The sequence below is a fragment of the Bombus pyrosoma genome, linkage group LG7, assembly GCF_014825855.1.
Source record: "Bombus pyrosoma isolate SC7728 linkage group LG7, ASM1482585v1, whole genome shotgun sequence".
NCBI lineage: Eukaryota > Metazoa > Arthropoda > Insecta > Hymenoptera > Apidae > Bombus > Bombus pyrosoma.
In genome coordinates this window covers 17,855,482-17,882,546 of record NC_057776.1, presented here as the reverse complement: position 1 = coordinate 17,882,546, position 27,065 = coordinate 17,855,482, and the positions used below count along the sequence as shown (strand labels likewise).

Genomic DNA, 27,065 nt, shown 5'->3' with positions numbered 1-27,065 from the left:
TGTAGGCCAAGAGAAATGTAACGACCAAATCGTTAGGGTTACATTTCGCATTTTATTATTACCAATATTGTATGCAAATATACAATAACAAATAAAGAAATAACATCTTTCTAGATTTTAATTTTTGAATAAGAAAAATTCGTTTAAAAATTTGAAAAAATATATTCTCTTTATATATATATAAATATATATATATAGTTTTATATTAATTTAGAATGTTTGGTTAAGAATATGATTTATAAGAGATTTTTATTTTTGTTAGTTGAAGTGAAAATTAGAGATTATTTGTTAGAGCTCGTGACCAGTATATCTTGCTAGAACGGAAATGAAAAAGAGATTACTCAGGAAATGATGACTTCTTTCTACTATTATCAATATTGTACTATAATATACTTCAATTTGTTGTTTTCAATTTCTTTAAATAGGATATGTGGGAAAGTAGAGTTTTATTAAAAACATTATTATAAAAATTTGTAAATAATATTGTATTAATGAGAATGAATGATTGAGGATAACAATGAAAAGAGACGAATACTAAATTGATAATAAATACGATATGTATTGACAAACTGTTTTATGTATAAAAAATTGTACAATATTTATAATTCGATGTTTATCACTTAGAAAATACTGACAATTTAGATCTTTTTACCAGGAAATGGGAAGTGATAACGCAAGTCCACCCGGGCGTTTATATAGTTTTTTAATTAGTAATCGTTTCACTGTCATTGTGATTTGATTCACAATTGATAAAAAGTTCAGTTAATTTATAAATGAATACAAGCATGTAAGTTTAATATGTTGAATGAAAATAATAAAGAACTGTAGAAGCAATAGAAAATTATATTTGTATAAAAATATAAATTATGATAAGATATGTTTTTTCTTTAAGATAGTCTTTTACTGCATTTACTAGTAGCGACACCAGCATATTATTAAATGTTGCTGAGTTCAGGTAGTATGAAGAGTTATTATTAACATTTATATATATAAAACGAAGCTATATGTATGTATGGCATTAGTTATCATCTCAATTATATTTCCGTAACTGCTATTATAATCTTACATGTTCATTGAGTATAACTTAAACATACGTTATATTCATAAAAAATTACATTATGTATATAAGCGTATGAGATATTCCTCGATTTTATCTTATAATTTAACAATAAATGTTCTCATATTCATAAAATACGATATAGAAAATTCTATTCCTAACAGTCAATTTTTTCAACATAAAATAGACATATTAATAATATTTATCAACACTATTATTTGTTTTGTCATAGACAAATGTGTCTTCTTTTGATGAAATAACGTCTGAATTTTTTGATGATTAAAATATTAGTTTCAAATTCATTTCGTTAAATCGCGTACACTACACGCCCCCATCTAAAAGTGTAGAAAGGTGTACCCTCAAATCTCGAAGATTTCTAAACACGTCCTCAGCAGGGATTTCTTTTTGGTTCTCATCATTATCACGTTGAATAAGAATTGCATTCCATTTTGCGTCTTTAGCACCAATGTAGTCATTATTGACAGAATCGCCAATATGTATCGCTTGTTGGGGACTTATATTGATACCACGTTGTTTCTTTGTTAACCTGAGCGCCTCGTCAAATATCAAAGTATCTGGTTTCTCCACGCCGAAATCGTAGGATGTTAAGACAAAAGAAAAATAAGAACGTATCCTCGTATCCTCGAGTATCGCTTCCAATCTCTCATCGAAATTCGATATTACTCCCAAAATCAGTTCTTTTTTTCTAAGATAGTCCAGTAACTCGATAGTGTCTGGATACTTGTGCCAGCACATACTCGTACCATAGCATCTTATCAAACTGTTAGCAACCTATGGGTCATAACGATAAAAAGGGTCATCGATAGTAGGTATGAGTTTGGGTTAAGTTCTTTCGGTAATCATTTTCTTCATCTTATAATATATATTTTTTTATTAATCACGGAAATCCAAAACTGAAGTTAACAAGAATAAAAATATATCCGTTACGTATAAAATTAGTAATAAAATAAACAGCAGATACTAATGAAATATAAATGATTTGTATTCATTTAAAAGGTTCAATTTTTTTAAACGGTTTTTAAGTTTAATTCATTCTTAAAAGTATTAATTTTATTTATAATAAATAACACCTTTAAGCCATATCTAGATATGAATAATACTTTCGCAGAACTGTATATACCTGATCGTTTGTTAAAAATTAAATGTGAAAAAATCAAATAAAATATTTGTTTTATTCGTTTCATAGTAATATCACCTTATCTAAAGTAGCATCCGAAATGTAATTGTGTTGGTCCTTAAAAACACTATGAACTAGTTGTCTCCACCAATTTTTCCATCCGATGCCTGTGTGTTTCCCATAAACAGGATGTTCTAAACTAAGCCTATGAAAGCTGTTTTTGAAGCTTCGCGCCAATTTGCGTCGATCAAGTGGTAAGCCGTGCTGAGAACCAATTTTGACGTAATCCTCCAATTTCGTCATCAGCAACGTACCAGTCACATCGAAGGTTATTAATCGCGGTTGGATGATCTTTATCATTTTAAAATTTTATCTGTAAATTTTTATCTATAAAGGGAGATACACCAAATATCTAGCATTGCTCTTGTGACAACAGTATACAACCAAAAAAGTAAACACTTGTTTCACGTCACAAACAGTATTACCAATCTAAACTTCGCGTAACAGAACTTTTTTAACATTTCCAACGCCACCGGAAGTTAACAATAAAGTCTTTTGAATTTACATATTTTTAATGTATTTAACGTATGAAAACATTGTTTTGATATTACTTCGAATGATCTGATCTTTTTATATGCATTTTGTATGTATTGCTTTATTGTTGTAATATGTTGAATGATTATAGCTCTACATTATATTATGTGACATTTAAAAATCTATTTATATTATAAGAACTTAAATTCTATATATAATTGTATAAAGAAATTGTATCATAGTAGTTTTTTGTTTATAATATTATAATTATAAAATATTGATAAATTCTTATTCATAAAATTTATAAAAATGGTTTGACAAAAATTGTGTTATTTAAAAAGTAAGTTGAAAGTATACTCACGTATGAAACAACAATATCGCGAAGAAGCACAAACTGTACAGTAGGTGCATTAGCAAAGCTCATGCACCTCCTGCAGAAACCAGAATAGGTATGACGACTATTCTCACGCCGTTTATCCGTTAACACGTGACATACTCCTGAAGAAAAGATGATACGGATAATAGTTAAAAATATGCACCTATCATATATTTCTACCATAAACTTTTAATTAAAATTAAGTGAAATTAGAATAATTTTAATATAATATGATATTCTTTCGAATCATTAGAATAGTGTATATGTGTACATGTAATTGTAGTAATCATTTTTGTATAATATTTATAGTATTTATGCTTTAAAACACGGTCATACACAAATAGGTCTAGACACTCGCTAAAAAAACCTGTCCATCTCTTAAATCGAAAAAGATCAACATTTCCTTTGGAAAGGTCTCGTTTTACGTACAGACAGAGACGAGTAGAGTGCCTCTGTCTCTGTCTGAGATATTCATAGCACGTCACGCATGCGCAGAACGAGACTTCTTGTCTTCCATGTTGATCTCTCACGACTCAATTTTTCAACGATTCCTTCTATGCTTTCGGTATATGAATGTCAAGACCTGTTTATATGACCCTGCTAAAAGATGACTTATGTATTATATTTGTCTCCAATACTTTATAACTGGAATACTTGAGTAATTGAATAATTATAATTTGTTAAAACAAAGGCAATTATGGAGATATAAATTTCGAAGTATGTAATAGGTATTATACAGAAATTGGCAGATTTGTATAAACCTCAATGTTAATTCTTTAATGCTTAAATCTTTTTGTATGAATTCATATCCCCAGGATATATTTCATATTTTCTGCTTTTTTGGCCGAGTATGGAATAGAAAAAATATTTTTACTGGAATAGAGAGATTTACATACCTGATTGCGCAAAAGAATATAAGAGTATAACAATTAATAATAGCAAAAACAATAACAAAACTAATAAAAACAAAATAAGATTCAAAGTTGTCGGAAAGAAATAGGTATATAGAAAAGAAATTCCTGAACGCTATCTGACCAAAGACTAAAAGAGTAGATGCGAGAAGCTAGCATAAAAAGCTGCTAAAATTATCATCGTTTATTCATCAAATATACAATAGACAGCGTTAGGAAGGCAATATATATATATATTTTTAACATAAAATATCATACTTAAAATCGTAGATATCAGTGGATAAAGAAAACAAGCTGCCAGAAAACGAATGTATAATAAATTTGGCGGTTAAGTATGCCCGTACATGTTACAGGTGTCAGTATTAATAAATTAAACTGATAGAACTCATAAATTATCTAAATTTTATCGAAAATGCATATTTTATACGATGCAATGATTCATGAAAAGTTGTATGAATTTTATATATAATATTTTAATCAATATTTAACAATTGGAATAAGTACATAATACTTCTCGCGTGATTTTGCTTATCACGCAATAGATAAAAATGTTCATTTAGTATGCAATGTACACAAGCATTATTTTATAAGATGCATGTAAATATATTATATATATATATATATCAGATCGTAGATATAACGTAAAAAACTTCCATTATTTCTATGTACAGTTTTACGTATTTATGTATTATATATAGACGTATAAAGATATATATAAATTACAAAACATTATTATTTAGTATCTCTAAGGATAATGACAATAATATGTGCTCCTTATATTCTCTATTGGTACGTATGGAAAATTGTAAGATCTTATTGCGGTCACTTACAGTTATTTTGTATCGGGAAAAGAAATATCCGGGGGAAGTTTGGCCATTTAACGATCTTTACGCTAATAAAATCTAATTATTGCGCGCGTATAGTTTTTTAGTCGCCCTATCATATACGCATTTGTTTGGCTTTGATTCCGTGATTTAAAAACTTACTTTTTATCACTCTAATTACGTGAAAATTATGAAAATATCCCATTAGTATTGCTAATTGATTCGTATAAAAAATAAAAAGTTAATGATTTAAGAATGATATCTTGGAACTTAAGAAGAATGGTTTAGAACTTAATTCGTAGAGCAGGGTTTCTCAAACTTTCTGGTACCGCACCTAACACGTCATGAATATTTACGTATGCATTTGTTCGATTAAATTTTGTTTCTGCTCCTTTGTATTTTGCTTCAAATTAGAAATTTTTGTTCTTATATGTTTCTTTTTTTTTTTTTTATTATTAAGTAAGACATGAATACAAAGAATTTCTACAAAAAACTATCAATATGGATTTATATATAATATTTTGAGTAAGCATTTTGCACTTTCATTCGATATTCAATTTTTGTTTCTTTCCTAGAACTCTCTTGGTCTTAAGGAAATATATTTTTCACCACAGCGATTTAATTGCACTTTTACAATTTTCATTTCTTTTTTTTTTTTTGTAAATATGTACGATAAGGTACAGAACTTCATAATTTTTTCAGTCAAATATATTTTAATTCTATAAGCTTATTCTACATAGAAACATTTCATGGAGGGTTGAAAAAGCTGCTCGATTTAATCTCTCAAGATCACCGTCCAAGTAAAATACTTGTGACATTCAAATGCAAAATGCTTCGATATCTTAATCTTCTACCTTTTACGAGTTCTCAGTTTTTAATCACGTTTTATGAACTTTATACTCGTTCGATTTACTTTTGAGAATCCCCGCAATAGCGAACTCTCAGTTACAATCGTTCGAACAGCTTGCTGATGCATTTTATAAAAAAACAGTTTAAATACGTCGTACTGACTAATCATCACAGCGTAACAGTAAAGACGTAAATAATAGTAGTAGTAATAATAGTAATAGTAGTAGTAATAGTAGTAGTAGTAGTAGTAATAATAATAATAATAATAATTATAATTATAATAATAGATTCTTTTTTCGTATATCTGTATAAACCAAAAACATAAAAGTAAGAGATACATTTCTTAATATATTGCGCATCCCTTTTAAGTATGTTCTATATTTATATATATATATATATATATATACGATTTATATTATTTATTTATCTATCAAAATTTGGTATCTCACAGACTTTTCTATACGTGTATATGTATATGTATATAATATATAATATGTAATAGAAGTACATATCATTTCTGTTTTTCCTTCTTGATATTGATATAATACAAATTCATTGATTCACGATTGGTGTTGATTTGTCGAGTTTGCTTTGCTCTTTCTAACGTCACGTCGACGACACATATCGTAAAAAACAAAAAAGAAATAAAGAGAGATATACAATACGTATAAATACAATCTATATTCAAGCTATAAATTTTTCTACAAAAAAAAGAAAAGAAAGAAGAATCAATCAAGATAAAATATAATTATATGTGCGTTGGACTACGTTAAGAATTACCATGACAATTTCACGGTGTACAATTAGTTACCATTTTACAATTTGCATGACTGATGGATTCCTTAAAAGTAAAATCGTTTTATTACAAAGTTGTACATAGCGAAAGGTGGTATACTTTGCTTTTTTTTTTTTCAATCGTAATAATCGATCGTCCCATTAGTTGTGCTGTGTTTTAATAAAAGGAAACAAACCATGGGATAATCGACCAACGATTTAATACTTCCATGATCATTGTACAATCATTGGAATTGGACATGTTAATCTAAAGTTAATATATATATATATACACACATATATATACATAAATATATATGTGTGTATATATATGTATGTATGTACAAATGTTCCATACCGTATGTATATAATAATCATTGCGATAACGAGATATATTTGTTGCGGCAGTCATCGTTTCTTATTATTATCATTAGAATTTCATTAATAATATATGCACGAATAGTACAATATATTCTCGCCTATCTCTAATAGTTGTATGTAAATAAAAGTTATCTTCTAAATACATCGATCAGTCTCACAATCGTTATCTTTAATAAATTGATGCAAAAGATTTTTTTCTCTCTTTCTGCTGCAGCACAATCACGATGGTCAATTCATTATCATCATCATCATCATCACCATTATCACCATACAGCTAAAACGTTCTTGCGAGATCGACCTTCTTATAAAATACATACACAGGACACACAAAGTATTCAAATGATAGTGTATTTACAATCGAACTAGATACAGATCCTATAAGATAGTAGATATTTTGAAATTGAATCATTTATTACGTATGGAGAACATGTATATAAATCTCATTGATTTCTATTTCAAAATATGTATTATCTATTCTGGATTTGTATCTATTTCAATTATATATATGTATATACATCATCGTTCGAATATTTTCGTGAGCTTGTGTACATCACAATTATATATGTTTTTCCATGCCATATGATGCTTCGAAATTGCCATTCCTTTTTAATCTGTCTGTCTCTTTCTCTCTCGATGTATGTGAATTTAAAACAAAAAGAAGTCTAATGCGATACATCAGTACCTATACATGAAACTTATTTAATTAAAAATTAAAAAAAAGGAAAAAGAAGAAAAAGAGGAATAAGAACAAAAAAAAAAGAAAAAAAAAAAAGAAATTAAATGAGAAGGAACAAACTATAGACAGGGAGAAACACCGGCTTGTAATTTGTAAAAATAAAAATGCAGTTGCACGAAAAATACTCAAAATTTTCAGACTAAGAATCGCACCATAATTTCTTTTAGCATATGTATATAAATAAATGCAGTTATATAAATTATCGTGTTTCGATAGACTACTTAAAATTACCGAACGTAAAGAATCACCGTAAAAAAAAAAAGAAAAGAAAAAGAAAATGACCATTCTTTGTTCGTCAGACAAATTTTTATGTACGGATCGTAAGATCGATTCTAGAATTTTTTGTATCGCCTACGATCCTCTGTTTTTCCCTTTTTTCTTTTTCTAAATAATTTCTGTTGCACAAAAGATCGATATAGAAAAGAAGCTTGCACAGTATATTCCTTCGGGAAGAATCGTTCTTACGTTTCTCATCGCAAAATATTTTAATATCGGAATCTGCCAGGTCACTGTAGTAAAATACTTGCACCATTTTTTTTAATTGTTTTGTATCTCTCTCGCTCACGCGCTCTTACTCTCTCTCCCTCTCGCTCAATTAATCAATTAGCAGTTCTTGTTTTTCAAGGGACATTTTTGTGAAATACGATCGTGAAAAGAAGTAATGCAATTCGACAATAACGATCCGCTAAAATCACGCAGTTCTTTTGTCAAAATCACATGTTTTTTCGAATATCATAGATCATAATAGTTTCTTCTTATTTTGTTACAGGTTTTGAGTACATATTCCAACGTTAACGTACACGATGTATTCAAACGATGCGAATGTATATATGTGTAATAAAATCTTCATATAAAAATCAGTAATTTATGTCAATTTCCTCCCACGGTTTGATTTTCCTTTATTCTTCCAAAAGTCTTTTCCCATTATGTACTTTTGCACAACAGAAGAAAATTGACATATTATAAATTTCGAGCGATGTACATTAAAGAGACTTGCGTGATGCCTTCGTTCTCTTGAAAAATAACTATGATTTGTAAGATTTATTGAAATGATGAAGAAGTCAATCTCGAGAAAAATGGTCATCAATTTTTGGGTTTGTAATTATCAGAATGAATAGTTTACCAGTAGTTTCAATAGTAGACAATAATTTATAATTATTTGTAACTAAAAAAAAAAAAATCGTTTAGGAAGACGAACAAAATTTTTAAGTACATCATTTTCGAATTCTCGCGACATATTCACAAGACGTTCCAATAAATCTCACAAACTATACAGTTTAAAAATTTCCTCGACATTTGCTTTCAATCAAAACATATTAAATGTATTTCAATTATTGTATTTCTCTGTACCAAGGGACATCAAATTCAAATTACATGATATCAATGCATAGAAATTTCGATTGTTTTTCCTTTCACTTAATTCTATTTTCAAGAGACATCTGAATAATTGGAAATTAAACACTTTTTAAAATTTGTAATGCAACATCACTGTGCTACGTAACATAATTTGATGTTTTTCTGCAGCTATTTACAACAGATAGTGTGTAATATTATCTTTAATAGCTGCTTGTACGATATATCATATATACTCTTTGTAATGAATAAAGTTTTAATTTATCATTCACATTTTCACTAAAAAACACACAATTATTTGTATTCTTTATGTATCACGTAATTATGTTACTTTAAACAAGAGACCATTTTTGCATTCGTTAAAAAATTTTCTTATGTAAGCTTATTTTATGTTTTCCTAATGTTTAATTAACCTGTGGGCACCATTTATAATTTCCTTCTCTTAAGATGTAAATAACTCAATAATAGATTAATATATATTATATATGTATATGTATGTAAGCTAATTGAAAATAAATAGTTCATTGAATATTGCCAGCAGATTGACCTGGAATCAAATGTTCCTCTTTGTGTCCCTCTTTTCTGGCAGTGCTACAGAAAGTATTCCATAAAAAGCAGAGATTAATTTGTATAAAAATATATATAAATTTATATAGAAAAAAGGAATAGCATATATTGCAAGTAAATAAACTTACAAAATAAATAAATTAAACAAGTATTTCTTATTTGTTTCAAGGAAGGATCATAGAAAGTTTATAAAGATCACTTAAAAAAATTATATGTTATAAGTTGAACGAGTATATTATAGAAATCTTAATTGTAATATGAACTCTTTTAAGTTCTAAAATTTATTCTCGCTTTTTAAAAATTCAATATATACTGTTAATTACATATGATTTATTAACCTATGATCCAACCTTCATTTGTGACATATATTAATTATTATATAAATCATAACGTGTGAGTTACAACAAAAACATAGTTATTAATATTCACAGTAAAGAGATCATAAAGTCTCCTAGTCCAAAGAAATGTACAATTAAAATTTGTAAAAGGACAAAGTCGTCAACGTTGTCCTTATACAAATCATAGTTTCGATGTTTGATTCTATATGAAAAACTGTTATCGTTTCCTTGTTAAATAACGATTGTCAATGAGCTTAAGCCAGATGGGCAGCAAAAACGCGGCATTTAAAAATTTTAAACCAAATGCCTGTGTGAGAGAAATATTATAAAAATTGCTACTATCCCAGAAGTAGATTATTATTAAAATTTAATTGATTATAAAAAACTTTGTATCATGCATAAAAACAATTGCTATGTATTGCACATGTGTAATTTTAATTCTGATTCTACAGTCAATTAATATATTCAAATAAAAATTTATATTATTTATCGGGTTATCTGTCCCAAATATAAAATAAATACATATCTTTCACACATCTTTGGTTTCATGATTAAGATTATTTTAACTTGAAATGAAGAATTGCTACTTTTTTTTTTGTAATATTGAGTTTACATATTATTTTAGATGTATCTTATAAAATATGTTTCTAAAAAAATCGTAATAACTCCTGGGTTAAATATATATATATATCTCGATTTGAATAATCATTGTGCGTATAAGATTATCTATTGATCAAAAAAATGAGAAAGAAGAAAAAGAAAAAACAAAATAGAAAATAAATGTTCCAATAATCACAGAAATCTGTTTTCAACAGGTACTTTTATGTGCTTTTGTTCGGTTATGTGCCCATCTTTGAAAACTAGGAACTAACAGTTTTCACTTACTTAGCATTAATCTTACTCCATATGTCGTTACTCTGGTATTAATCAATTGTTTTTATATTAATGCTGCAGTCACCCTGAAATATTATAACAAAGTTTTGCTGGTCCAGTTTGCCAATCTGATTGCCATGTTCTCATTCAATTTCTCTCTCTAATAATACTGCCTAAATATATCATCATATTGATATGATGCTATTCAACAGATTTTATTTATTTTATTATAAAGTTACTCTTCATATTATTGCTATTAGTGGGTCAGGATTTACAGTACCTGAACACATTCGTTTCTTAAGTTGAATTACTTAATTTTAACGTCATGGACCTTTATCTGGATCATATCAAATGCATCTGGTACAATGTAGCTATCGTGACCCTAAGTGAATTCTTTTTTAAAATTTTTGGACCCAAATGTTTGAAACGTGATTGGCATCTTGGAACTTCTACACAAATATTCACATATACAATTGCAATGATAGATAACCCAGAAAACAAAAAGCTATGGATAAGAAAACTTGTATACCATAGAGTACATTAACTAATGCTTAGGACGAAGATAGTATAAACTGCCACTTGCTGAATAATAATCTTATATCTCACATTACATTACAATGTCATCACAGTATTTTGATGTACGTAGCTAATTATTAAACTTATAAAATAATTGATAACTTTCCACATTTGGGAGTCATTTGTGGAGAGCTAGCAATTAATGCATGGCAGTTTATGAGGATTTTATATATGCTACAAACGGTATTCAGTAGAAACATTGTGCTCTTCTTCAACTATCATTCTTAAAAATCATCTAACAGACGTGGAATACAATTTAAGAATTCACGTCCATAAAGACAATATCATATATATAATTATATATTTATATATATATATTTTTTAATAACCAACGATCAAGGACATGAATCCTACGCAACCATCCCTAAGAGCACTATCTATCTACTGTACATCATAACAGTTATTCTAATTACAAGAATTCATTTTTGCCACCATTTATAACATTATAGACTCTTTGTTCTCGATATGATAAAACTTAAACAATCTTATCCAGAGCCTTTGTAACCTGGGACGGTAATAATAGCATACATAACACACAATTTTCCATCATAGCATATATCTAACTATATAAGAAAAAAATAAATTAAAATTCTATAAGAGACTGACATTAATTAGAGACTGATTGCCTGGAGGAGGCTGCGTGCATGGCAAAATCGACAAGTGGATTACTTGGGACGGTAACGATGGAGTGTGAAGTACTACTGCTTAAAGTAACATTAGCAGAAGAAACTAAAGACAATGGCTTACAAGATAATTGATCAATTTGTTTTATAGGTACCAACTTAATTGGCACATCTGTTTTTAACCTGACAGCTTCCGATACTGGTATAGCTTTTAGTTGAACACTTTTCAATGGTTGTATTTTAACTGCTGGTTTTACAGTAGCACTTGCATTCTGAATAATTTTGGTAATTTTACTCTCACCAACTCCTTGGTTGGAAGATTCATCGTAGCCGGAATCAGATGATGAGTCACTAAACGTTTTGCTTGTTTGCTTAGAGACTGTTGCCTCTGTACCAGACTCTACGCTATGAGCAGGACTAGCAGATGCAGAACTGTGAACAGGACTGGCAGATGCAGAACTATGTACAGGACTGCAACTTAATGCATTCGTTTGTTGTTGTCGTTGTTGTCTAGCTATACAACCAATACAAGGCTTTATCAATGAAGGATCCACTATTACTTCTCCATATGGACCTTTGAATATTGTTCCACAGCAAATGACCTCCCTAAAATAATATAGCTGTATAATCTTTTATGAAGAGCTTTTTTAGAACTTAATAAATAAAAAAGTATACATATTTCAAATACCAAAGAAAAAATCTAGCAAGTTCTGTTTATAAATTATTAAAAACTTTTTAACTGTTTAATAATGAAACACTAACCTTTTGAAATATGTTAAATCAATAAAACCATTGACAGTTATATCATCCTTTGATTCTGCATCATCCTGGATATCTAATTGTTTTTCAGTTACTGGAATATCATCACTATCTATAGGACTACCGACTCGACTTGAACCTTTACTACCATCTCCATTCAAATAATCTTCTAAAAAAGAACAAAGCAAAAAATAGTCGTAAAATTATAGTTTTAAAACATTTTATTTAAAAATACAAATTTGTTAAACACCAACCTGTTAAATCATCACTCATTGCTGGGCTTTGTTCTCGATCTCTGTCTGCTTTCAAATACATGTGTTTCTTTTTCATGATCTTTTCAAACTTTTCTGGTATATCTTTCATTTTCTTTTTATTTTTTGATTTAAATTTTGTCAACGATTTGATGCCAGGTCCTGCACGTGCATCTACAACCTGTAAAGTACAAAAAATTGATCTGTACATAATCGTATTTGATTTGTGTGAGAATAAATGTGTATAATCAACTAGCGCAATTGATATTTATTAAAACTTACATGTCTCCAATTACGATTGCTTCCTGCAGGTAATTTTTTCCACCTTTTTACCAAAAGTACACATGCATTACAAATTTCTCCAGTTCTTCTTTCCTCAAGTTGAAAGCATTCCATAAAATCATCTTCATACTTTTTACTATCTGTAAATCTTGAGCTGTAAATAAAACAAGAAAATGTTACATCGTTATTACGATAATTTAATTTGTAAAGCAATAAATTATATATAAGACTGTATTTATTAAAATTATGTTATGTTGCTTACCTGCTGGATTTGGCTTTGCAAATGCAACATCCAGTACTAGATCGATACACCTTTGGCTTATGAAAACTAAACATTTTGCACGTTATTTTCAAACTGCTTCTGAAAAAAGTTGAAACATTAAATAACATTTTTTAAGTCAACATATAATCAATCAGATTAAAATCTTGTAGAATCTTACATAAAGAAAGCATATCACATGATAACAAATTCACAAAAAACCAATAAAAGTTTATCCCAACCAAATTCATTCCAATATATTTTTTCACAATTTATTATCGGTTTATGTTTATTATTGTAAGTAATTACCTACAAAGAAGAATTGTATATAGGAACATACATGTATAACATAATCGTGAACCGTACGTTTAAACGCGTCCTGAAAATAATGTACCTTTACTGAAAACAGCATGTTTCGATGATCGTGACAGTAGATCAAAATTAGCTCCGTTTCTGTCCGTACAGTATGTAAAAATCATGTAAAAAGTTCATTCGCGATAATTTGTCACGAAGAAAAAACCGCTGATCGTCACCATCTTTATTATACTTGTTTACATTGATTTGTTGCCAGTCTGTAACTAACACCGCGATTTCGGCTTGACAGTGTATACGTGCAAGACGCTACGTTCTCTGACGCACGCATGCTACTAGGGGGCGTCCATAATCTCACGAATCCCCACTTTATATTATACACGATAAAACTGCAAAGAAAAACAACGTGCTAAAGGAAATCGACACTTTACAAACACTTTTTTTTTCTATATAGAATCACCAAAGTCACTTGTTTCATATTATACTACACTATTGTTAATATCTATGTTAAACGTTATTGATAAAATGTGCTGAATCAAGGGTACGATGTATTAGGACACAAATGTATATCTTCTTCCCATGAAATTATTACTTTTCATCATACTAATATTCGTTATTGTTAAACTAATTATAGAATCGTTATAGCGTGGAGATTTGTGTCATTTTGAGAGAGACTAATGAAAAAAATATAATTTCATTCAACTATTATATATAATTTTATCTATTATTATAGACATTAAAACTTTTAAATTATTATAAATAGAAATATGCTTTACGTTTATTAATAAAAAGATATAATAGTTAAGATTATTATTTTGTGACTATTCAGTCAAGATTGATCACTTTGGGAGGAAAAGAAAAGAAATAGAGAAAATTATGGTATATCGATAAAACTGGTATCTAAAAATAGGAACCGTGAAACCACAACAAAATAATGTGTAAGTATGATGAACATGGAATGTCCCAAAATATTATTTTTTGTTTTCCCTACAAACTCTTGAAATGCTTTTACCTTATCATGATATTTAAGAATGTATATAAATATTGTTCCTTTTATTATTTACTGTATGTATATTGAACACGTATAATGGAAAATATCAAAACCTTCATCAACATGATTTGGTTTTCATAAATATCTCTTCTCGAATCTTTTGATTACAGAATATTTTATTGCATCTGTTTATTCACATTGTATGCCATATGGCTTTTGTCTTAATTCAATTTCAAAAGCAGGTCAGTGACGTGTGGCGCATCACAGGTAACATTCGATAAAATTGTACAATCTAAAGGGGTGTACTTTATTTCGGCAACTTTATTACGTACTTAGAAACGCGTTCACATTTCACGAACTGGCATTCATTCGACAAGTATCGTAATAAGTACTACGTGAAGGCAAACCAGTTTTCCTTCGATATGCCGAATTTGCTCTGTACGTTACCCATCCGTCCTTGTTTTTCTCAAGGATGATATTGTTCAGGAGCGTAACAAAATGTTCAATGATTCGAACTGAGGTATCGTTGGTAATGCACGCACTTTTGGATTCCATCCAATGGACGATATCCTACTATTATAATCTATAAAAATATATCCTCTCTCCATAAGCATAAAATTCTTTCTATACATGTTAAAACATGTTAAAATCATAAAATTAGAATAATTTCATTCGGAGAAATATATAAAAATTTCATAAAAATTAAGCTTAAATAATTCTGATTAAACCATTAAGCACCAAGCAATAAAATAATATGTAAATGTGTGCATAAATGTATTATTAGAAAAAAATGTAAATAAAGTAAAATACTGTTCTGCCAAAGTACCAAAGATGTATTAGAATAATAGGTATTGTAAAGGTTCGTTATAAATAGAAGACACGAAAAGGAATGTTGTAATTTAAAGAAAAGAAAGAATTATCGTAATGTTACAAAATACTCCATTTTTTCAAACTTAATAAAGTTGTAAAATTTAGATAAAATATCGAGTAAATTCTTGGAATTTCTTTTCTTAATCACAATAGTCACAACATATGTATTCAATAATAATGATAATGTGAATCGATTAAAAAGAAATTATAAATGTAACGTTGCGTTAACATAGTCTTTAGTAGGTTAACATAATGGAGAAACTGAGATATGGAATAAAATTCAATCTAAAAACATAAAACATGATGGAGAACCCCCGTGATGTATTATCTACGATCCTGAATATGAACTTATAAATCTTTCTTAGTTTTCTTTCAATATACAACATATGTATGTATTTTTTTACTGATTCTGGGAGTGGCGCCATCGGTAGTTGAAACCTCAAAGCAAGAATGTTGCAACGTACTGTACGTAAAAAAATGTAAATGTGCTTTCGCCTCGATGCAGTCGATGATTATAGTGGGAGACGATGTAAGGGACATCAAGCAACAGGAAAGGGGAAAAAAGAGGAGGGTATAGCGATGTTGCCACGTGGTTTGTTGATCGGTTGCCTCTTCATCCCGATACGACTCGGATCTCTGACCTGGCTGCACGCATATTAAACATTACCTATATTTCATTTGTATTTGTTTACAAACCGAATGTCAAGACCGCCTCCTATCATAAAAACCAATAACAAATTCGCGACATCTATGATCAAACTACTCAACTGTATTGTGTTAGATATTTACTGTATATAATTAACCATATTAATCAATTCTCTATTTCTTGTAGTAAAATACTTGTATGATGAAAAATAGAAAAATAAATTTTGAATATACTAATGAGATACTTTTTCCACATTTCACATATTACATATATATATTACATATTGTATGATCATATTACGTTATCATATGTTAATTGAATCAATTTTCTATTTTTTTTTTTGTAGCAAAATATGATAAAAAGCAAAATAGTAGATTTTGAATATATTAATGAGATAGTTTTTGCATGTTCTATATATTGTTATTCACCATTAACTACATGTATCAATTACGGCGTATATAAATATTATATATCAGGTAGCCGTTATATGAATTATGTTTATAATTATGAATATAATAATCTTGTTACAAATATGACACTAAACGTTTTCGAACAGGCGAATGAATCAAAGATAAAAAGTGCACAATATCCGAATAACGTGGCCCTGACATGTTAGCTCTCAGTAGTTCAACTTTCGTTCTCACTTTTACAGTTGTCTACGGTTTTAAAAATAGAGGAAGGTACCGGCCCTCGATGTAAATACGTGTCACCAAATTATGTATATACGTTCTTACAGAAATAAGCATAGGTGCATTTTCTCTATACGTACAATGGCAGAAGAATGAATAAAATCGTAATCAATAATACAAATAACTGCAGTCTGAGAAACTTCGATTTCGTTGAAACGATGTTTAACGATGTCGCAAGTATTTGATCGAGATGACCTACATTATGATAAAACAGGTTCCGGTATTTTGGTCAGAATAAAAACATGGAGACATATTTCTCTACCTTAGCATTTGAAAATTATAATCAAATTGTTACTATCTTTCGATATTCGATTATTTTTGAAACATAATTTTAAATCCTTCGGCTATCAAATATTAATAATTGATTGACATTTGTAAATATCTTTAATCATAAGTGATAAAACATGCTGCATGATGTATGATAAATTGACAATATTTACAAGAGAATAATAGCTTTAAATTTGATAATTTCAAAAATGTTGTATCCATATGAATGGCCGCTCTCAAAAAACAATCATTATACATAATAAATAAAAATGTAAATATAATAATGCAAATCATTCCATAAATAAATGATAAAAATCTCATTGTTATACTTATGTAAACGGTTATAATTTTGATACTAACGTAGAATGAAATTGCCCCTAATTCAACACTATCTCCGAATACTCTTACAAAATTAATTTTTCGGATTGAAAGCACCTTTTCATTATTATACAAAGCTAATATTGTAAAATGAAATAAACAAAAAAGAAGATCAAGATAATTATATTGATAGAAGTTTTCATAAGAAGAGAAGATACTTAGCGTGCACTGGTATAACAGTGCATAAACTCAAAGACCGCGATTCCGTCTAAAAATGTCTCGACTCAATTTTTTTCTTTTTTTTATTTTGTCGGAGGTAAAAAGACTGATCAATTTTCAAAGCATATATAACATTAAGGATAGAGCTACGAGGTTTCTTTTACAAGTATGTGGATCCCTACTGAAGTTCAATTATGACAGATTGTGTGCCATTTTCACAAAGACAAAAAAAGAAATCTACAGACAAACGTAGTGCACTGAACGAAGGACGTGCGCGAGCAAGAGACCGACATGGCGCGTGGCACAGTACAGTCCGCCGCCATCGTCGATTCCTTCCCTTCCCTCCGTTCTAACCAACCCCGTCCTAACAAATACACAGTATGTTTATTCGAAATATTAGATAAATATGATATTCTCTTCGATCAGTCTCTCAAAAATTATTTGAACGACTCCTCTCGAGCAACGTATGCGATGATACCAACTGACATATATCTTGAGCTTGCAACAATTGGAAAAGTCAATGATATGATACCCGCCACAAGCGGGCACGCCATGACAGATGATACAGCACGCACAAACAAACAAGTCTACTTGCCAAGTGGAATACCGCGCAGGTAAAACGCGGGAATCATTGTTGGTCTGAAAGATGAATAACACGTAACAACCGGTAGATTTCCAAGAATTTATACGAACGATACTTTCTGCACGTTATTCAGTGTCCTGTCAATGGAATGACGAGTGCCGACAACGAAAAATCCATGAAGGTACACGGTACCTACGATCTGGTGAAAGTTTCTCGTTACACTTGACATAAACCACTGAAATTTCAACGATTGTAATAACGTGTATCAAAGACGGATTAAAAGAATAAGAGATAGAGAGACGGGAATGAAAAATAAATGTCAAATGTATCGATGATGATACAGCAGCCTGGCAGATTCAGAGCCCGGAGCCGAAGACGCTGACATCTCCGAACATATTTATCATAAACGCATGAGTAATTTCGTATGACAATCCACAAACCTGCTGACAATATGTCGCGTTATCAATACGTCGTATTCTTCTCACACGTGTTCACGAAATTCATATTAAGATGTCGAGATTAATGACAGCAGAGTACTTACCTTTTCAATACAGGTGACGGCCAGATTTGAGAGCTCCTTTGCGCAGGCTCACGGCGCTGGGTCTGTTGCATGTCCTAGTCAGATGAGCGTCCATATGTACCAAATAAGAAATTGTAATTTTTATGTTGTCGTTGCTCGTTATTTACGTCTAGTTGATATATTTTTTATAAAAAAATTTATTATATATTATATTTGACGTGTACTGATAATGTACGGAACTTAAATTATAAACTTGTTCTTACTTGTATAAGTTTGATTTCCGGTGGAGGATTTGATTTTTGTCGGACATCAGTTCGATAAAGTACCACCAGGGTTCTAGAAGAGTAAAAATTACGGTTTTTTAAGATACAAATAGAATTTAATCAATTATTTTAGTTAAATTTTAGCACGGAAGTTTATATATAAACGGCAAATTTGACGATACACGTAGGAAAATGTGTTTTGTCAGAATAATTTGAATAAAATTGCGGTAGCTTAGTAACAGTGATATTAGCGCCATCTTCGTAGATAACGAACATGATGAAAAAGAAATTATACGTAACATAAATCTTTTTTAATTTTATAAACCAAAGATAAACTTTATCAACGTTCAGCATGTAGAATATTTCCTTTTTCGAGTAACGTTGAAATTATTGAATATGAATCATTTATAATTCTTCGACTTGTAAGACATTCATAGTAGAAGTCCAATAATATCAGAATAATGTTTTGAACTTCGAGACATGAAACATGAAGACTTAATAAATACTTATAATTTGCCATCTACCGGCGATACATTAGAAGCAATAATAGATGCTTGCATTTTTTACTTGGTAAATAGTTATTTAAATGAAAATAGCTAATTATTTTTATTTTTATGTTATTCAGTAGAGATACTACTATCATTGCTACCACAAGTTCATGGCAATTCTAAATCGCTGTTATTCAAACTTTAATAAGAAGCCTATGATACGAATAAGATGCATTTCCCCCACTTTGTTTTTGTCGTCAAGGAAACCAAGACGCTTGTTATGTTGCATGAGTCCAGTGTGGATTCGCACGAGTTTCGTGCTCCTAATATGGAGAAATTAATATAGAATTTTTCTATTATTTTCAAAACAGTAAAATAAGATGATTATTTATGATTACTGTTACTTAATGGAAATGTTGTAAGAATGCAGATATAGTTCATTTCATGTACATGAATTGAGTATGAATTGAGAAAATATGTGACTGCAAAATGTATAGAAGGAGAAGCGTAAGCTGCCCCACTGCTTAGAGAATTAGCGTAGAGGGGGACAAAGCCGCATGAGGGGCCCCACCCGTGGATATCACATCGTTATGATCGTCAGTCGTCAATATACTCTATAAATTGTTCTATCAACGATTATTCTGCGCAATTACGACTGTCATATTGTTTTCTAAGTGTATATATTAGTTATATGCAAATTATGGCCACTCCAATTAGTAGTACTGGTAATGGTTATAATTTCAAAGTCGTGTTACTCGGCGAAGGATGTGTCGGAAAAACCTCTGTTGCATTACGATACGTTGAAAACAAATTTAACGATAGACATATCAGTACATTACAGGTAAAAAGTGGTTAATATTTCGTATCGTTATTTTGAACTTTAATCTACATTTGGAATTTATATTTCTTTGTTTTTGTTCATGTACGAATAATATAATAATGTAATGTTCTCATGGTTGGTAAATTGTCAGTCGTGATAAATATTGAAATATTCTGAACTTTTATACTTTCAGGCTTCTTTTTTAAATAAAAAGTTGACTGTACACGGAAAAAAAGTAAACCTGGCGATATGGGATACAGCTGGTCAAGAAAAATTTCATGCATTGGGACCAATTTATTACAGAATGTCAAATGGTGCCATTATAGTTTACGATGTTACTGATTACGATACATTTCAGAGGGTAAAGATTTAAAGAAAAATATTATTTTACTTTCTTATATCCTATATTAACGTTCATTTCACAGGTAATAAATTGGGTTACAGAGCTTAGGAAAATGTTAGGCAGTGGAATCTGTTTAGCAATTGCCGGAAATAAAATAGATCTTGAAAAGGATAGACGTGTTTGTACCGAAGAAGCAGAAGAGTAAGTTTCCTTTAATTTTTTATTTTTTCTTCTCTTTTCAAATTTGTTTTAATGTAAAATTTGTTTATTAGGTTTGCTAATAAAACTGGAGCTATGCACTTTCATATTTCTGCCAAACTAAGTGAAAATATTGAAGAAATGTTTTTTCAATTAACGCTGCGCATGATAGAACATGCAGATCTGATGGAACAAAAGTCTACATTAACAAGAACAAGTAGTACACGTCGCAATGTTGTTGTAGTTGAAGATGAAGCTGAAGAAACTGAACCAACTAAGAGTTCCTGTTGTAGTGGTTCTTCGCATGCATCTTAATTCCAAATACTTGTATTACAATTGGTTCTAATTTTGAACAAGTCTTATATATAAAAGTGTATGTAGATATACATGCATGTATGTATATGTACATACACATATTGATAAACCACACATATATATATCACAAAATTTTTAATATTTTATTTTTTAAGGAACAAAAAATAAAATAGATATAAACTACTAAGCCTAAGTAATTTAACTGAGTGTAAGGTAAGAAATATTGATTATATTTTGGGAGTTGATTTTTTATGTATTTCGATATTCAATTACATTGATAGAGCCTCAGTTGACTCATGAACCAAATATCTTGTTATCCACATATATCATATAGCTAGAAGATTTATTACAATTATTAGATGTATGTATTTCTGTCATATAAATGTATATATATTTAAATACTATTATGTTTTAATAAAAAGTTAATTAACATATGCACGTATTTAATACGATGTTATTTCTTGGGAATGTTTTGTAATTTGTAATTCAGATTAGGTTGTAATTAGTTACAAAGTAAAGAATTTACTAATTACATGCACAGTATTTGTGAGTTTAAAGTACAATATTCTATTCTATCACAGGTACATACATGGATTATAAACATCCACAAATCGATCTATAATAGCAACATAATCGTTAATTCGTTAAATGATTCATTTCTTCATAACAATTTTAAATAACTAAGTGTAAATATATAAATGTAAATATACGAATGGACTACTTATATTCGTAAATAAGAAAGAAATTTAAAACATTAGAAAGAATGATTAGAAAATTATACATTATGTAATATACAAATTATGATATATCCTAATATTTTTATATAAATAATTATATATTTTAATACAATATATCTTCATTCTATTAATAACAAGGAATGTAATTGAATTGTGTCAGTTCTATATAGGTCTGGGTTAGTCTTTCTCCATAACAAAGAACATATTAGGCGATGAGCCCCTATTTTATCCCAGAAACCCATAATGGCAGGACTATTTAAGAAAATGTACAAAGATATATATATATATATGACAGTAGAAAGATTACTGTAAGTCTTTCATCTTTCAAATGATAACAGACAGTAATGCTAAACATTATATTACATGATACCCTGACAATGATTTTAGTCTAATTGTTAAATTACCGTAATAACAAATATTAATTTCGATCATTTGTTACTATTTTAAATTAGCAAAAATTCATGTAAGTTATTCTCTTGCTTTTTGAACTTGTTATAGTTTTTCTTTGTATGAAAGTTACAGACCAAGTATTACATAAACACGTTCTAATCACATCAGTAACTTAATGCTTATTTATTGAAAAATGAGAAATTTTATTGTTACTTTAAATTTAATTTAAATATGATTTTAACAATGCACCGAAAAATTCTTTGTATTTATATGTATTATTAAAAGAACGATCTCATTTAATCAGACTAAAATTGTATACAGTGCTGTTAATTTCTGTGTATATATATTGGATATATATATACATAATGTTAATACAAAGGATGCCATATACTATTAATAGTTACTAATTTATTACTATTTTTCGCTTTGGCTATATTAATCAACTATGTATAATAACATGTAGTTATCATGACTTTTACGACGTTTGCCATTTTAATCCTTACATTAATAAAATTATGCGAGCAAGGCATCCTGTACATCATCGTAATTTGCTCGCCTAGTTTTACTATATTATGCTATCTTTAAATAATCCTACATTTTATAATTTCATGATATTTTCATATATCTTTGGTATTAATTAATTACCATTAATTTTTATATAACTTTGCACACTTTTGAATTACGTAGCAACCAGACCATTTACATTACTTTTAACGTCCCTTATGTTAATCCTGAAATCATGATACCAATTTACTAGAAAAAAATTTTGTGCAAGCTGTATAATTAAACGTTGTTTGTGACATTAGGTATGCAAGTATTTCTCTATCTGTATATTTGAATATAAAAATATTTTAATCAACAAAGTACGAATGTTATAATTAAATATGAATATTATACACGAATTGTTACGTTCACTTCGAATTCCAACAAGTTTGATATGACTTCGAAGATTCTAAAAGAGATTCTCGCTTTTACATTCTAAAATGAAAGTCTCAGGAACTTTTCATACTTTTCAATAAAAATCCTATAAAATTTTCTTCGAAGTTGTATTATGTAAATTTTATACAATATCAAACATGGCAGCCGAATTTATAGGATTTCTGTTCTATAACATACATAAAATATTAATTTCGTTCCAAATTAGGCCTTTAGCGTTCGATTTTATATTTTCTTTATATAATAAATATTTTATCCTGATGAGTAAATAAAAAGTCTATGAATTGATTAATGGGACCTATCGCGGAGAGTGACATTCCACGTGATGGTGGTGCTCTGACAAGATTTGGACCAAATACGACGGCGAGATTACTTGATGTCATTTTGTTTAAATCACACCTGTCCATTACCTGTTATAAATATAGATATATTTTATCATAAAATTATAGATAAGAAGGAAAATAATAAATCACGTAATCATTAAAGTAATAGCTTACCCTTGATAAAAATTGTACGATATATTTTAAGAGTTGATAATTATCTTCTGGAAGTTTTTCAAGAACTAATATTTTAACTCTTCTTGGACGTTCATCTTTCGATAGAGCTAAAATGAGAATATGAAAATATTTATATTATGTCATACTCAATATCAATAAATAACAAAATTATATTTTAATATTTACCTTGAAATTGCGTTATTTCATCATATAATTCATACGTCATAAGAGGTTCATCTAATTCTCGAAGAAACGTTTTAAGAAGAACAGCTGCTATATGCGGGTCTCCTTGGAAATCAACAGGCAATCCTTGATTGCAACGATTCTGAAGTTCCTTAACTACTGCTACATTAGCTGATCTTCTAAATATTCCTTCTGTTTCTAATGCTATAAGTGTGATAATATTATAATTGTTATCTTCAAAGAAATGATATATGATAATATTATTATCATGGCGTTTGTAAAGAAAGATACTGAATTACGCTAATTACATAATTATAAGCATACCATCTGGTGTATCAAGAAATTCAATGCATTGTCGCACTATTGGTGGTATAGGATCGCCATTATTATTTTCTTTAATGAAAATAAGGCTTGCTCCAAATTGAGTGGTACCAACTGGTGTTGTCACCGCACTCTGAGGTGGACTGGTTGGTAAATTCTTTTTGTTCTTTAACATTAGCTGTTCATTGTGTCTACAAATGAATGTAATCAATTAATATTGATATAAATCTAAAAGCTTTATAATCACAAAAGAAACACTTACTCTATTACTTGAGGAGGTATAATAAGTTGATCAAGATTAATATATTGTGCCAGTTCTTCCAAATAATTAACATACATCATTTTCCGACCAAACTTTGCGCTAAAGAAATAACAATAATATCAAGATTAATATAGTAACTGAAAGAAAATATTCATTAACTGAGTAAGAAATAATTACCTAATAGCTGGTTTAAATATTTGCCATACAATTCTAATAAAATTAGTTGGATGTACTAGATATAAAGCCTTCAAATTTTTTTTATACTTTCTGTCGAAAGCTTTATATGCTTGCCATAACCAGGATAATGGTGGTTTATTTTTTGAAGTAAGACCATAGTGAAAATAAATTAAACTATAATCTTGTTCTACAAATGTGTCTAAAGTATGTGTGAGATACCTGTTGAATAAATGTATTGTTAAAAATAATGAAATAAATCTTAGAAAAGATATGTGTATATATATATATTATACTCATATATATATGTCACAAACCTGAGAAGTTTAGCATGATTAAATGTTTCTTTCCCAACAGGAGGTAATTTACACGCAGATACTACTATTATTTTACGACCAGCACTATCATCACCAACCACTTCTACAATGCCATATCTTGATATATCAAGATAATCTTCTTCATCCGCAAGTTCACCATCCAATGCAGCAAGATCCTCTGCTACTCAGCATGAAAGAGTATATTCATAATAATTTTTTATTTCTACATTAAATTTCCTTTTGGTTTCCCTTTGACTCTTTTTACGAAATAAATACCCAAAATAATGAATGAATTGCAGATCAAGTAAAAGAGTCATTTAACCTTTGCTTTTGTGCATTTTTATACCATGCAATAATAAACTGTACAATGATCTACATAATTCACCTGCTAAGCCCCAAATGCCATGACATTTAGTGGCTACTAACAGAAGATAAAAGGTCACACACCGGATTCGATAACTGGAGCATCTACCAAAGCTTCTTCAAAGTTTTCTTCAATTGTCCCATCGCTTACTGGACTCTCCAAATAATCTATCCCAGTACCAGCACCACTGCTAATTATGTCCAATTTTTCTTCTAAAAGTTGTACAGCTATAAAATCATTATATCAATTATATTATAAGATAATTATTTGTGTGAAACCCTATTTGAATTTAATGTAAGAATTTACAAGAGAAATATAATAGTAACACGAGTAATTAACTTAAATTTCTTAAAAGAATAACTTAAAGATTAAAGTATGTTCCATGGTAAATATCACATAGATAATATTCTACATATTTACACTGTTACATAAAACTACTTTTAGCTTTCTACACTTAATAGTCTGAATTTCTTTTATATTGAAATATCTTACCATTATTTGAAGTGGTCTGTAACTCAGTATCATCGAACTCCAAGTTGGGCTCATAATCATGATAATCTGACAAACTTGGGTATGGATCTTCGACGTCATTAGCTATTGCTATCATACAAACAGAAGTATGCGCATTATTGTCTACACCAAATATGTATCAATGAATCACAAAACACTACATCAGCCATTGCCAATTATTTATTCAATCAGTGGTTTTGCATTATAAATAGGTACTTAAAAGGTGTTAAGTAATATTAAGAAAAAAGAAAAAAAAAAAAGAAAAAGAAACATCTTTGCAAAACAAGTATCATAATAAATTAATGACTAGTATACATCTCGCGGTTTCTCGTTATATATCAATTTTCCCCCGATCACATTACACGGTATATATGATCTCCAATAAATATTTTGATGGTTTTTCATCCATGTTTACAAACCACTACGATTGTGGAACTTAAAAAGAAAACGGATTTTCTACTGATACGTTTATGTATATTTGAACGAAAGACTGGAACTATGTCAAGTTATGATCAAATCTAAAATTTTTTTAATACGCACTATCGTGTCATATACGCGAATTATTCGTCACTTATCGATGTGCTTTTCCACATAGGAGACTGAGATCCATCGTGAAATGTTTTCTCGCTAGAACGAACAGAAAAACGTCGATGCCAGGTGAACTTTTTTACAATCACGATTTTCGGCGATATTGTACTTTGGTGTGACGTTTATTTGACACCTAAAGCAACGTCAACAATCGCGGCGGATAAGCTCACCTGTCAAAGTTCGTGTTGGGCTTAGCGTCGGTTGATAGTCTGCTTCCATTTTCTGGCAACTGTGCGATAAAACAGTGCCTCGATTAAATTACGGGGCTTTTCACGTAGCCTGCTTTACAAACGAACAACGTTTTTCTTCTCGAACGACATTATCCCGACGTGGTATGGCAAACCAGCGTATTCACGTCACGCTTTCATTTGTTGTGTCGCTAATTGTAATTCGTAGTCACTCGTCACTCCCTTTCCCCACTGCTCGATTAACGAATATTTTCATACTTATTCCTATTGGCTAGTTGTATACTTTCGCGATATA

At 29.4% G+C, this 27,065-nt stretch overlaps 4 protein-coding genes across 15 annotated transcripts; 1 reads left to right on the top strand and 3 right to left on the bottom strand.

Moving 5' to 3' along the window:
• Positions 1-557: 557 nt before the first annotated feature.
• On the bottom strand, positions 558-4,151 carry LOC122569721 (rhythmically expressed gene 2 protein-like). 6 transcript variants are annotated; one of them, XM_043731217.1, is made up of 4 exons: positions 4,002-4,151; positions 3,091-3,227; positions 2,274-2,546; positions 558-1,849 (listed from the first exon to the last, which is right to left on the bottom strand). In XM_043731217.1, the coding sequence occupies exons 2-4, from the start codon at positions 3,151-3,153 to the stop codon at positions 1,379-1,381; spliced, it is 807 nt and encodes a 268-aa protein (XP_043587152.1). In that variant the 5' UTR covers positions 3,154-3,227; positions 4,002-4,151; the 3' UTR covers positions 558-1,378. The 6 variants fall into 6 exon arrangements, with proteins under 6 accessions (XP_043587152.1, XP_043587153.1, XP_043587151.1 ...); XM_043731218.1 differs by lacking the exon at positions 4,002-4,151 and adding an exon at positions 3,442-3,459; XM_043731216.1 differs by lacking the exon at positions 4,002-4,151 and having other exon boundaries at positions 3,091-3,356.
• A 1,122-nt stretch (positions 4,152-5,273) lies between these two features.
• LOC122569720 lies at positions 5,274-18,969 on the bottom strand. Of its 6 annotated transcripts, none has more exons than XM_043731210.1 (8): positions 18,898-18,944; positions 13,856-14,162; positions 13,643-13,770; positions 13,465-13,563; positions 13,203-13,356; positions 12,924-13,101; positions 12,673-12,838; positions 5,274-12,516 (listed from the first exon to the last, which is right to left on the bottom strand). In XM_043731210.1, the coding sequence occupies exons 4-8, from the start codon at positions 13,536-13,538 to the stop codon at positions 11,895-11,897; spliced, it is 1,194 nt and encodes a 397-aa protein (XP_043587145.1). In that variant the 5' UTR covers positions 13,539-13,563; positions 13,643-13,770; positions 13,856-14,162; positions 18,898-18,944; the 3' UTR covers positions 5,274-11,894. The 6 variants fall into 6 exon arrangements, with proteins under 6 accessions (XP_043587145.1, XP_043587147.1, XP_043587148.1 ...); XM_043731212.1 differs by lacking the exon at positions 18,898-18,944 and adding an exon at positions 18,797-18,886; XM_043731213.1 differs by lacking the exon at positions 18,898-18,944 and adding an exon at positions 14,786-15,180.
• A 1,196-nt stretch (positions 18,970-20,165) lies between these two features.
• LOC122569724 (ras-related protein Rab-21) lies at positions 20,166-21,737 on the top strand. Its single transcript, XM_043731224.1, has 4 exons — positions 20,166-20,468; positions 20,641-20,808; positions 20,873-20,991; positions 21,063-21,737. Exons 1-4 carry the CDS (start codon positions 20,319-20,321, stop codon positions 21,301-21,303), a joined length of 678 nt encoding a protein of 225 aa, XP_043587159.1. The 5' UTR covers positions 20,166-20,318; the 3' UTR covers positions 21,304-21,737.
• On the bottom strand, positions 21,536-27,045 carry LOC122569719 (rho GTPase-activating protein 1). Of its 2 annotated transcripts, none has more exons than XM_043731208.1 (10): positions 26,753-27,045; positions 25,977-26,084; positions 25,568-25,711; positions 25,121-25,298; positions 24,807-25,025; positions 24,630-24,728; positions 24,371-24,558; positions 24,050-24,250; positions 23,864-23,970; positions 21,536-23,776 (listed from the first exon to the last, which is right to left on the bottom strand). In XM_043731208.1, the coding sequence occupies exons 1-10, from the start codon at positions 26,799-26,801 to the stop codon at positions 23,603-23,605; spliced, it is 1,467 nt and encodes a 488-aa protein (XP_043587143.1). In that variant the 5' UTR covers positions 26,802-27,045; the 3' UTR covers positions 21,536-23,602. The 2 variants fall into 2 exon arrangements, with proteins under 2 accessions (XP_043587143.1, XP_043587142.1); XM_043731207.1 differs by having other exon boundaries at positions 25,121-25,301; positions 26,753-27,039.
• Positions 27,046-27,065: the final 20 nt, after the last annotated feature.

Bases quoted from the DNA above. Each gene is read 5' to 3' on its own strand.
- LOC122569721 (XM_043731216.1), bottom strand. From the start codon at position 3,288: ATGGTAGAAATATATGATAGGTGCATATTTTTAACTATTATCCGTATC. The intron at 2,547-3,090 runs GTGAGTATACTT...AAAATGATAAAG, and splicing joins GCGATATTGTTGTTTCATAC to ATCATCCAACCGCGATTAAT. The intron at 1,850-2,273 runs GTGATATTACTA...TATGACCCATAG, and splicing joins CGGATGCTACTTTAGATAAG to GTTGCTAACAGTTTGATAAG.
- LOC122569720 (XM_043731209.1), bottom strand. From the start codon at position 18,968: ATGCAACAGACCCAGCGCCGTGAGCCTGCGCAAAGGAGCTCTCAAATC. The intron at 13,564-18,897 runs GTAAGTACTCTG...AACTTTTTTCAG, and splicing joins CCGTCACCTGTATTGAAAAG to AAGCAGTTTGAAAATAACGT. The intron at 13,102-13,202 runs GTAAGTTTTAAT...TGTACTTTACAG, and splicing joins GCAATCGTAATTGGAGACAT to GTTGTAGATGCACGTGCAGG.
- LOC122569724 (XM_043731224.1), top strand. From the start codon at position 20,319: ATGCAAATTATGGCCACTCCAATTAGTAGTACTGGTAATGGTTATAAT. The intron at 20,469-20,640 runs GTAAAAAGTGGT...TTATACTTTCAG, and splicing joins GACATATCAGTACATTACAG to GCTTCTTTTTTAAATAAAAA. The intron at 20,992-21,062 runs GTAAGTTTCCTT...TTTGTTTATTAG, and splicing joins TGTACCGAAGAAGCAGAAGA to GTTTGCTAATAAAACTGGAG.
- LOC122569719 (XM_043731207.1), bottom strand. From the start codon at position 26,801: ATGGAAGCAGACTATCAACCGACGCTAAGCCCAACACGAACTTTGACA. The intron at 25,302-25,567 runs GTGTGTGACCTT...CATGCTGAGTAG, and splicing joins TGCTCCAGTTATCGAATCCG to CAGAGGATCTTGCTGCATTG. The intron at 23,971-24,049 runs GTAAATATTAAA...TTCTCATTTTAG, and splicing joins TGAAATAACGCAATTTCAAG to CTCTATCGAAAGATGAACGT.